Below are 13056 nucleotides of genomic sequence, written 5' to 3' on the forward strand. Positions count from 1 at the left end.
ATGAAGTGGAAGTTATCATAAGTGCGTAGTGCCATGTTATTTCAACTGTACAATGTCATTTTTTTAAAGTAAAGTTTGTGTGTGTACACACTATTGTCTAAAGATATATTTGGTGACTCTTTTATTTACATCTTAAGAATACAATTTTAGAGTATGAGAAATAATTTTAGAAAGATGATGTATGAGTTCATTTATAATATATTTATATTACATAAAATCAACCATTTATTTATGTATAAGTCCACTAAAGTCTAATTTTAAAGTGTAGAAACAAAATAAATCAACAAATAAATAGTTCTTAAGCTCATTTCATAAAAACAAAAGAAATCATAAATATAAATTCTTCAAACATGAAATTGTTACAAATCTTTGTTTCAAATGATCATAGTGTCAAATATACAATACAAATATTTTTCAAATATAATTGAAAAATTTGTATTTATTTCAAAACTTGATTAAAAAAAATATACTCGTCCAACATGTTAACTTAAATATAATATTCTATCGATGAAATCATTGTTACATGGAGAGTGCTAGAAATATCTAGACATGACTAGGACGAATGTATTGAATGAAGTGGCTGAAATCCATTCTATCTTTGTTCTTTAGTTCGAAAATGCCGATAATTAAGGGCAGTGCAAAAGAAAGCAGAGGGTTTGCGCGAGTTAGACGATGTCCCAATGCCTGAAAATCCTTCACATTGTCCGTTGACATTGGCAAATTCTTCCATCGCCATCCACTGAAAATAAGACAAATTTTAGCCCCACTTGAATCTTAACTGAACGATATTGAAATAATGTTTAAACACGTACCTTGGCTGCTGAAATTTTGGTATCTTGCACAACAATATTAGAAGAAAGGGATCTCAACATACACACGAAGAGTAGATCAGATTTTCCGAAAGGGGTATTGTGACCATCCCTGCAGTTCAATCACAACTATTAGAGAGCTAGATCAAACTTATCCTTCTTCGTACAAACTATGAAACAAATTACAATTTTTTCTAATGATTAAAGTTTTGCTTACCTGAACCCAACCACTTGTACAAATTCTGTATTAATCTGTAAGAGTACATGAAAATACTTAAATTATCAAAAAAAAAAAATGTCGGAAATTATATTGAACATAAGGTAAAAATCCTGATTCAGAGGAAAAAGGTGAGGTAAGTGACATTTACCCCAGTTTCTTCCTGAACTTCTCTTACGGCCCCTTCCTTAATGCCTTCCCCCTATCAGAAACAAATTACCGATAAGTACACTAGTGATCGTCTTGTAATTTCATGTAAAAACTGCAGGGTCTTGAATTTAGTTTGATGTGGAAATTTAAACCTGATACCTGGTTAATTCTTCCTGTTGGCATCTTCCACAACCCGAAATCTTTGTAAGGGCCACACATTTCCTGAACTACTAGAACCTATATTGCCATTGTCACGATAATTTATGTATCAGATTTGTCACTTCAAGCCACTGACCCACAACCGCTATTAAAATAAAATTAGTGGGTAGTCATTATACTAATTGTATATTTTCCCAGTGATGTAAGAAAAGAAAATCCTCTTAAAACGAACAACCGCCCAAAATAGTGAATGTCTTTTCACACTTCGCAGTTACATTGCTATGGACAGGAGGAGAATATTAAGCAGAGTAACTACAATAGATAAGAACTGGATTACATCTTTACCTCTCCCTCCTCGTTGAATACAAAAGCTACAACTCCCGCTTGATGTGAAGCATTATCAGAGATGGTGGGGGGAGTTTGAGGGATCCAATGCACTAACATCACATATGAAGGCTCTGCGTGGTGGTACCCAAATCCCACCTGTAATCCACCAAACAGTATTGAAGCCTAGCCAAATGGGTTGGACGGAAAAAAACGTCAATGGTAGCAGCGATGTTTTGAAAAACGGGCCTCAATCGCAACGGGTACTAGTTTCGCCTGTTCCTTGGGAACTTTAATCCACACCGCCTTCTTTCCCTATATACCCATCAAGTATGACGAATTGAGGGTACTATTTATCATTGTCTTGAGGGATATGTATTTAGACTTAACAAAGCAGTAAGCATTGACCTGGCGTGCCCATTGAGAAAGTGATGCCTTGAGTGAAGCTGCAAAACGAGAAGCATCGTTCTGCATATTCTCTATGTCAACAATTACACCATCATATATGTCAAAAATTAATGAAGCAGTAAGCGTTTAACCCTGCCGCGCAGCTTCTTGGGACTCTCCCAGTTCGTTCCGCTCGCGACCTCCGTATTTTATTAACTTTCAATATACGACGACTATTTGTTCACGTTGACCTTTTTAACCAAAAAAAAAAAAAAAAAAATTACTCTAAAAGAGATTTGAGGTTTCCTTCTCCCCAATTTATACCACACCACACCATTCATTGTTGCTTCCTTTATCTCTAGATTTTCCCATTACATCACAACATCTATCTTTCATTTTTTCACTCGAAATTTCAATCCTAGTTGTCCTCATTTATATTTTTTGTTGAAAGATTTAATTTCTCTCATTAATGAAATGTAGCCATTAAATGACTTTTGATTGTAGAATCATCTATATAATCTCTAATCTCAAAAGACTTCGATATATTGAGGCTTTTGTAATGATTTTAGGCATTAGGTATTAGTTGATGAAGATGATGAAGCGATCAAGAGGATGTGAATGTTGTAGAGTTTAGAGTATTTGCAATATTTATAATCAATGGATGTGTTGTAGCATGCTCAAGATTTTTGGTAGGACTTTGTGTTTCCTTTAAACGACATCGATCATGTCCTTTTGTTTTGGTTTATTCGCCATTGGAATTACAGTCATAATTTTTCTTATACATCTTATAATCTCATAAAAATTCTTAAACATCTCACAAAGCAAAGATGCTCTTACGTACCACACTACAATTTTCAAGTGACGTGATTTATTTTTGTCATGCCCAACGAATCTCGAGATTCCTTACAATTTGGGTGCCCATTTCCATTTGCCCCCATAAGTACAATGTATTATAATATTAAATCAATACAATTTGTACTTGGATTCAATAGACATAAAACATGAAATCCTAACTTTAAACATACTTTTCCCATGGTGAATGGAACATACTCTATATTCCACAAGTGGAGTTAGCTAATTGAACACTAGCTAATATATAAGAAAAAAGTTGGAGTACTAATCAAACAATCATACAAATAATAATTTATCGCACTTATTTCTTATGTAATTCAACAAAATATTTTATCTTGAAGCATCAAATACTGCTCTCTTACCATCTATGGGTGGTCTAGCATAATAGTGAGTTCTTTGTTTGAAATTACTGCTTTAGTAAGTGTCTCCTCTCCAAGTGACTATCTAGAGGGAGCTCAACTTTACCATACTTTAGGTGAAGCTTAGGATAGAGTCCAAAAAAGTTTGGCATCCGAATGTTTCCATGCAATACTTGTTATAAATTTACAAATACACAAATTAATTTGGTGAGTACCTTACTTGAGTGTGTCATGGCCTTTCTCTTACCTTTGCCTTGGTGACTACATTCTTATTTCCCCTCTTAAATTTGGATTTTTCTTTTACCTTAATTTTTACATTGCTATTCTTTCTTTTGAGGTATCTTACAATTATCTTGATGTTTCCTTTAGATTTCCCTTGATTTGTGCTTCGTGAAAACCTCTTGGAGTTTTCTCCATTATTCATGCTTGAAAAACAAAGGACCACGCATAGTAATTTTCCTTTTCTTTGATATGTTGACTTATTCCTTGTTCATCTTTGCCAAGTTCTCTTTCATCATATCGCATACTTGTAAGCAATTTAGAGCTTGCATATTTGATATACATTTTAAGATTATAGCATTTATTTATTTGTAGTCTCTTGTTTATTATCCAAGAGCGAATTTCAATTTTGTCTATATGATGTATCGTTTACTTTGATGTATCTCCTCTTCTAGGTTTTGTTTGGTGAATCCCTTCTCTTTTCTAGCTAAAATGCTCTATTTATATTTTGTGTTGGTAAAAGTCTCCCTTAAATGGAATTTAATAACCTTTTTCGGACTCAACACAAGCATTGCTTGTTCTCCATTCATCATGATATCCAATGAAGTGGGGACATCATTGAAATAGAAGCACTAGGGACCTTATTCTACGATTGTGTTGTATGTTGCATGTTGCTTATTCTTTCTAAATTTTTCATATTTTCTTTTATTTATCATGTCTTCTTGAATTGGATTAAGTAGGAAGCTTCATAGTTTTATTTTCTTTCCTTTCAATAGACAAGCCTACCTGGAAACAAGCAAGAGAGAAATACTTGAAATAGTGAAAAATCACAACCTTCAAATTTCTTACTAATTATTAAATTTTCCACCTCCACTCTTTGTTTGAAGGTATTAAAGTGTAGTGTAATGATTGTTGCATGAGCATTTTGGTATTCTATAAATTTAAGGAACATGGATTACCCGTAAGAAATAATTTTGCTTGCTATAAATATGTACATGTATGGAAAAATGGTAATAATTTTGTTTCACTTGTATGAGCAAGTACGGTTAAATCATGTTGAAGAATAAAATTGGTAGCATGGACGTGTTTGTGGGTGTTGAAAGCATGTATATTCTTGGGATTCAACATGGAAAATGCAATATAACATTTGAAGTATTATAGAAATGTAAATTTTTATTAACTATATATTATGGACGATGCTATGACAAATCTTTAATGTTGTAAACATGTATACTTGTTTGATAGAGAATGGGTAGAAATACAACATGTTTTTGGATATTATAAACATGTATACTTTCTTGATTGGGCATGGAAAATATAAGAAGCATGGTCCTAGATATTATAAGAGTGCATTTTTATTTTTATTTTTTATGTAGGTTCAATAGCCAAGGACTGAGGGGTATCCATTCCGCCAAATTTGCCCGGGGCACGATCCCGGTCACATCCCTTATGATGTCAGAGCCTTGCACTCAGCAAGACTTGATCCCTGGTGGGCTCATATGGAGCCATTCAACTTCACCAATAGACCAAGGACCCATTGACAAAATGCATATTTTTTATTACATAATAATTTAAACATTGTATCACGTCCATGAATAACTAATTAATTAATAAGTCCAACTTTATTTCCAATATATCCCAAGACTAACCGCAAGTTAAATAAATCCGGTTCGAGAGACATAATAACAAGTACTTAATTGGGATAAGCAAACAACGATGGATGATGTGATGTGACGTGATGGGAAAAAATGGGGACAAGGAAGCCACACCTCTTTTAGACTATTTATTTGTTTTCAGAAAGGGTCAACGTGAACAAATAGTCGTAGTATATATAGAATGTCAATAAAATACGGAGAGTCGCAATCGGAACGATCTGGGAAGGACCCACGAACCTGCGTGGCAGGGTTAAACGCTTACTGCTTCGTTATCACTGTTTCAGCCTTGGAATATTTAGTCACGCGCTCTTCTGTATTCTTGAAACGTAGTACCTAGAGCGCTTACTTGTTCACTAACAAGAAGTTTCAATAGCCTTTCTGCGAATTTACGAACAACGTCATTAAATGATAAGTTTTTCAGGTATCCAATTTCATTATTGCTACGCTTACGCTGTAAGGAAGGGTAGCGGTAGTTAGTTGTTACCCGCGCCGAAGCATTCGTCTGAAATCCCAGAAACTTTCTCTAGTTGTTGCCACGATTTTATATATATATAAACTCTACCACATACTATTATTGCACTGCTAATTAATATAACTAATATAATGACTACCCGTTAATGTAACTGTGAAAAGATATTGAGTATATCACAATGCCCCTTTTGGAAAATCGGATCTGCTCGTCGTGTGTATGTTGAGATCCGTTTCTTCTAATATTGTGGTGTAAGATACCGAAATTTCTGCAGCCAAGGTACGCGTTTAAACATGCGGCGGTGATTCGATATTGTTAAGCTGGATAGTTTCAATAATCGTTTAAACTGGGGTTCAAATAACTTGTTTTTTTTTTTGTTTTTTTTTACAGTGGATGGCGATAGAAGAATTTGCATCTCAACCTAAAAATCAGCAAAGCAAACTTTTAAAAGATATGATCAGCGTGTGTGTTGCCAACGTCAACGGACGATGTAAAGGATTTTCAGGCATTGGGATATCGTCTAGCTCGCGCAAACCCTCTGCATTCTACTTCAATGCTCTCTATTCTCAATAATTTATCGGCAAAGCGAAGAACAAAGCTAGAATGGATGCCAGGCACTCACTTTAATACATCCATCCTAGTTAGGTCTGGAAATCGCTAGCACGTTGCATAAGGAGGTGCAATGATTACCTCAGAGAATATTATGTTTAACATGTTAAGAGAGATATTTTTTATTTTTATTTTTGTATTGTCTATATGTTTTGTAACTCAATTTGAAATACATACAATGTTTTTATCAAAAGTTTGAGAAAAAATTGTATTATATATTTGTTTATATTTAATCTAATGAAACATTTGTAACAATTTTAATTTTGAGGAATTTGTACATCATGATTTCCTTTGGTTGTATGAAATAAGCTTGGAAAGAGATTTTTGCTTGTTTATTTATTTCATTCCTACACATTGAAACTAATATTTAATGGATTTATATCATAAATTATGAGTGGTTGGTCGTATGTAAAATGTATATATTGTAGAAAACAAAAATTTAGTGTTAAGCAAAGGAATTATAGGTGAGAAAATATAATATTAGTAAAATGGAAATCACTCAATGCAATAATATACGAATGTCCAGTACACACTTATACCCCATGTAGTTATGAATATATTAGGTTAGAATTTCTTTATGAAAAGAATAGATGGAAGGTTTATCTAGAGAAGGTTGTATTGAACATTGTGTACTTGAAAATTAATGAGAGTACAAGTAGCTAAGACCCTTCCCTTTCCCTTATAATTGTGTGTGGAATTTTTTCATTCTTGAATATTGATCAAAGGAATTAAATGGTGGTTCTCTTCGCAGACCCTTTATTGATTAACTCTAGACAAAGTTGTAAAATTTCAGCCTTGGATTGTTGAGTGTTGATTCTTGAGATTCATGTATAGTAATCGCCCATGTAACGAATAATGGTATTTATTTATTTATATTTATCTTCCATTACTTGATATTAAAAAAAAAACATTTTCTAATTTGTTGGACAACATTAACATAACTATTTACAAACCTTTTATTCTATACCAGTGTATTAGACAAGTCATGCATATTTATTTAAAATAATTAATGTAGAAAAACTATTTTGAATTATACTAAAGTATGTTAAAACCCTAAAAATAAAATGTACTATTGACATCATAGTCCACATGTCAATATCATGCATCTATTTGTAAGCTATGTAACTACATATATAGGAGTGCATATACGATTACTTATATTTTTGGAAAATATTTCTAAATTCTCATTGTGAGTTGTTCTTTTGGTATTATCACTTGAGAATATATTGTTTAGTTGTGAAATCCAACAAGAACACCCTTTCAATTTCCCCAACCCTTAACATTCCCATATCTTTTGACTCTTCGTTGTAAATGAGAAGTTTTACAAAAAAAATCAAGATAACATTTGAAGTTGATGAAACTTAATGTAATTGCTATGATCATTCAAGGAAAAATAATAATTCACTTTTCTACTGACATAACCATCTTTGTTGAACCATGAAATTCATTGTCTTTATTAAATTATGTTTGTTGTTTAATCTACTCTCAGTTTTCTTAACACATACATTTGAATTTTATGTTTGTTGTTTAAATTATGTTTGTTGTTTAATCTACTCAAGTTTTAGGAAAAATGTTGATGTGGACCCAACTTTATAATCTTCCAGATCTAAGTATTGGTATGAGGGATTCTTTTGAGAAATTTAAGATGCTTTAGGCTTCTTTATTAGCCTAAATGAGAAGTTTATTGATGAGGAATTTGGCATCTATATCTTTGTATTTGTGTTGAATTGGATTTTAATTAACCTCGCTCTAAAGAGCCTGAACTAATTTCTAAATTTGTTAAATGGAAACAGAAGGTGGAGATTTATTATCTTCCAATTCTCTATTTTGATTATTTGAATAGAGGTCATTCTTCAATGAATTGTATTAAATACATTTCAAATAGCTCTACAACCCTCTTAATTGTTGAGGATATTTTCAACATAGAGACTAAAGCAAATATCATTCAACCTTATTTACCTTTGGAAAAATATTTTGAAGCAACAAATCAAATTGGTTGGTTGAAATCCTTATTTACTTATTCCCCTAGATATGGTGATCCTCATTTGATTTCCTCCACCTAAAAAGCCAATGAGACTCTAGTACTAGACATTCATCCTTTTCCATGCACTTCCAAATCCTCTAAATTCAATCAATAATTCCACCTAAGATTCCTCCCATGAGGCTTCTCATGACCTTATTGAGCTCTCTTCCAAGAATAAGGTGTTACACAATAAAAATACTTAAATTTTATTAGATGATCTTTTAGAGGATAACACACATCTTCGTTTATAACAATGAATGGAGGTAGTAGAAGAAGATAAGTGGGAGGGTAACCTCACCTTAGACAAAGACACCAAAGGATTGGATGAACGAACACTTTCTCTTCCCAAATTGTCAAATTGGGAATCGCTTAAATAGTATATATCCTAACATCTCCCAACTATGGTGAATGGAGAAAGAAAACAAGAAATTTTAACCAAGAAAAAAAAATTCAAGATGGTGAAGCAAAAGGTCAAGTGAAATAACACGTGAATGTTAAAATTTGATGAGGGACATTCCCTTCCGAGACAAAAATGGATATCACGTCATATATTGTTAGGGTTCTCAACACTCCTAATAAGAAATCCTTGGCGAAGCATCAAATGACTATTTTTAATACTAACACATTCTTGATTCAAAATAATAAATTCTCCTCTTTAGACATGGAGCTCTTCTCTTGACAAATAAAAGGCTATAAATAGTGATGGTCCAAGTTGATGAAGCCTCAAGAGGAAAATCCAATATTTCGCATCATCATAGTCATGATAAATGAGGAGTTTTTAAAAAGTATTGGTCTCGTGGCAATGTCAAAAAAAATTTAGAAAGAACCTACCTAATCGTCATCCAATTGAAAGGTGAAGTATTGTGGGTGATGGCTAGATCAAATGATATATTAATCAATAATGAAGTAGAAGACATTGGCCAGACTAGGGTTCTAGAAGAGTGCCAAAAGAGAGGCTAGATGGAAGTTGACATAGAAGATGATTCGGTATTATGTGTTAATGGGATAAGGAAAAAATGTTGTCTTAATTGGAGATTGGATAAGTTAATTAACAAAGTGTGGGATAGTCTCAAAAATATGAAATTTTCAATTTACAATATATATTGTAAGGCCAATAATGCAGCAGACTAGTTGGAAAATCAAGGAACAAACAAAAATACTAGGGAAGGTAAGTTGATTATGATGATAGATCATGTGAATCTCATAGACATTGTAGTCACATAAATCTGTCCACTTAATTAAATGAATACTTAGTATTTATTTGATTATTTAACCATCAATTAATAATTAATTAAATTAATATTTAATTAATTCATCTTAACCTTATTCTCCTATTAATTAAATAAATTATTCAATTTATTTGATTTAATTCACTTAACCAAATTCAGACCATTAATTAAATAAATAAATCATATTTATTTAATTAAATATTCTCTCACATTTAAATAAATTAATATTTATTTAAATCCCCCAAAATCCCACCTCTCACATTTAAATAAATTAACATTTATTTAAATCACCGTTATCCTCTACCCACTTGCATTTTCCTACAAATGCAAGTTGCACAACTATTTTAAATAAATCATTTATTTAAATCACCTTTATCCTCCACCCACTTGTATTTTCCTACAAAAGCAAGTTGCACAACTATTTTAAATAAATTATTTATTTAAAATCCTATTTATCCTCACCCACTTGAAACCTTTAATGGTTTCCCTTAAAGTATTCAAACTTGATGGCTTTAAAGTCTTCAAACTTGATGGCTTCCCTTAAAGTCTTCTTAAGACTTTAATGGTTTTCCTTAAAGTCTTCAAGCCTTTAATGGTTTCCCTCAAAGTCTTCAAGCATTTTAATGCTTTATCTTCTTTTTCTCATTTAAATAAATTAAAATTTATTTAAATATTTATCCAAATGCAACTTACACCATTTAATTGAAAATACCAAAATTTCTCCCACTTGCATTTTCCTACAAAATCCACTTGTATGCCTAAACCCCTTCTAGATTCTTCTAAACCCTTCCTAATTAGCCTAATCCATCCCTTAAATATTGTCACATTCCTAAGCAAATTGGAGTCACTTCTCAAAGACTCCAAAGTCTTTGAAAAGCAATTAATGCTTTGTGTGTTCAACAAATTAACCCTCAAAGTCTTTGATAACCATTGAAGGCTTTCAACCTTCAACCACTTAATCCCCAAAGTCTCCAATAACCATTAATGGTTACCTCAAACCCTCCCACATGGTTAAAACATTTGTTTTGACTCAACCTCTACCCAACCCAAAGGTCTCATCAGGCCATTAATGCTTTGACCATGATTATCTCTTAAACATTTGCACAAAGGTTTATCCTTGGATTAACTCTTAATCCAGTGGGTAATCGTAATTTGGACTTTACCCTTAGCCTCTAGATAACCATGAGGTCTTCTCAGGCCTTTAATGCCTCCAACCTCTTCTCTCAACCCAATCCTATGTTGACACTTGTCACCATTTTATTGGTGCCAATTGTGCACATGGATCCCCAACTTTCAATCCTAACCCTTGCTAAGATTGCTCAATCTTAACCCTTCATTTCCCCATTTCTTCTATAAATAGAACCCTTCTCCTCAAGCAAAAAAAGAGGAAGCATTTTAGAGTATTGTTGTTATACTGGCATTAGCATAGAGCTTTTTCATAGCATCACTATCTACTCTTGCATAGTATTTGCTTATCATATTCAACCATCTTGAATCTCCATATGGCATCCAGGGCTAGTGCTAAAAGTTGAGAGCTACACTCATTTGGGACTTGGAGAGGAGAGGAACAAGGGAGGAGCAACTATGAGCATCTTGATTAGCTATTTTATTCTATGTTTATATGCTTTCTATTTCATGCTTAATATCTCTCTTGATATGCCTGTTTAGGATAATCCTTTGTTGCTAACACTAACGTTTGTTTCTTGTGCTCTTGTGTGTGTTGCCATCAAACAGTTTTTCTAATCCTTTTTGCAGAGCATCATTTGGTGAACCCGACGTGAATCCAAACACCAAAAAGATCAACTTTTTTTTTAACCAATAACATGTTTGAATGTTGAAAATGTCACACAGGTTGCACTTTTGACACTGTTTTGGTGCGTTTGACATTATTTTGGCGCTATTCACCCTGTTTCAATGCTTTTCCCTTCTCTGTCTTTCCCTTTCTTTTAGTGCGTTTGTGTTAAATAGTGCCTCTATTCAAACGCAAACTAGCGCTATTGTAACAAAACGTTGTACAAATCACCTTGTAACCAAAAAAAAAAAAAAGAACCAAAAAAAAAAAATTAGGCTTGTAGAAGCCCACCAAATAGGCGGATTTTACTAACTATTTTTCTCTTTTGTGCAGATTTAAATTAGATTAAAAAGTAGATTTATATTTTTTACTAACTTGTTTTTGAAGTTGGTTTTAAAAATGAATTCACTTTTTATTTTGGTTTAAAATTAACTTCACATTTCAAATTTGGGCTTTTAAAAAAGAATCACACATTTGTTTGGGGCTCTTAAAAAGAATTTCATTGTTCAAAGGTAAAAAGAACCACAAACTTATACAAAAACAACTTTATTTTTTTGCAAGTTAGGAAACAAACTTCGTTGTGGTGCTTAAAATCAACAAGGCAAATTTTATTTCTTGCATCAAGATAAAACTCACAATCCACACTTCCATTTTTGGTGCAAATAAAATTCACAATCAACTTGTCTCATTTTCAAAGCAATTTTACTTCATGCAAACGTGTTTTTCATTAAGTTGACTAGGATTTTCAAATTCTAGTTTACTCAAACAATTGCCTTTGAAAATTAAAAAGAACATCATGATTGTTGGAGCAACATCTCCAAATAGTTAGATCACATTGCAATGATAGATTAAAAAGAACAAGTGTTTTTCATGCTTGGCACACTTGTGCAAAGAGTTGGTCGAGTGGTCCTACTTCTAACACACACTATCCTCTCCCTTGGCTTTCGTGGTCCTAGGTGCAAGAGAAAAGTGTTAGTAACACTCAAAATTTTATCTTTTTAAGAGAGGTCTGCCAAGAGACACATCACTCTTGGGAACGACCTTGAGCGGTAAATCCTTCGAGCCGCTATAGAAATCAGGTGTGAGCAAAAGTTGTAGCCTTGGGTATAGCTGTTCCTACAGTGTAACTAGCCGAAAGGACAAATGGGCCCCACCACCAGTTACAAGGCTCTTAAGTGAGTCACTGCAGAATGAACTTATGTCCAAAAACATCGAACATGACTAAACACCTTTAAGTAGTAGCCCACCCATTCTATTGATTGAGGATATTTGTGATATAATTTAGTGCAAGAGCATAGATGGTTTTGCTCCCAAGATACTCACCATACATATTTCCTTGAGTAGAAACATAGCTTTTTGAAAAGTCACTTGTGGCTTGATAAAAGTGGTGACTCCCCCATCATAGGGATCATCTATTTGTTATGCTCGTGCAAGACTTAGTATATCACATCCTTACCTGCCACGGCGGGATTCATAAGGTATGTAGTACCAAAGTCGAAGAAATATCAAGATGTGGGCTAAATTTATCACAACTGGCCATTTGACCTTAGGGATAAAAAGTGTTTGAAGTGTGTTCGTTTTACAGACCTAGTGCAAATTGAGCCGACTTCAGGCTTTGGAAATACATCTTAAAATACATTTAAAGGCAGAGTCATATACAAGTCCAAGAATTGGGTTGATCTAGACCCATACTCATTCGTGCCTTTGGGGGCAACATTCTTGTGTTTGTGTGCTTGCTTTGTTTTCTTGTCAAAGAAAAGTCAGAAGATCAATCCCAAAAACAAAGTATTCATCCAACATTTC

At 33.1% G+C, this 13056-nt stretch overlaps 1 protein-coding gene across 1 annotated transcript; it reads right to left on the reverse strand.

The window, feature by feature from the left end:
• Positions 1 to 592: 592 nt before the first annotated feature.
• On the reverse strand, positions 593 to 2133 carry LOC131866469 (nudix hydrolase 2-like). Its single transcript, XM_059215461.1, has 7 exons — positions 2068 to 2133; positions 1681 to 1818; positions 1336 to 1413; positions 1178 to 1228; positions 1027 to 1061; positions 813 to 921; positions 593 to 739 (listed from the first exon to the last, which is right to left on the reverse strand). The coding sequence occupies exons 1-7, from the start codon at positions 2131 to 2133 to the stop codon at positions 593 to 595; spliced, it is 624 nt and encodes a 207-aa protein (XP_059071444.1).
• Between the last annotated feature and the right edge of the window lie 10923 nt (positions 2134 to 13056).

Source organism: Cryptomeria japonica, unplaced genomic scaffold (genome assembly GCF_030272615.1).
Source record: "Cryptomeria japonica unplaced genomic scaffold, Sugi_1.0 HiC_scaffold_146, whole genome shotgun sequence".
Taxonomy (NCBI): domain Eukaryota; kingdom Viridiplantae; phylum Streptophyta; class Pinopsida; order Cupressales; family Cupressaceae; genus Cryptomeria; species Cryptomeria japonica.

Bases quoted from the DNA above. Each gene is read 5' to 3' on its own strand.
- LOC131866469 (XM_059215461.1), bottom strand. From the start codon at position 2,133: ATGCAGAACGATGCTTCTCGTTTTGCAGCTTCACTCAAGGCATCACTT. The intron at 922-1,026 runs GTAAGCAAAACT...ATTGAACTGCAG, and splicing joins GTACAAGTGGTTGGGTTCAG to GGATGGTCACAATACCCCTT. The intron at 740-812 runs GTACGTGTTTAA...TCTTATTTTCAG, and splicing joins CCAAAATTTCAGCAGCCAAG to TGGATGGCGATGGAAGAATT.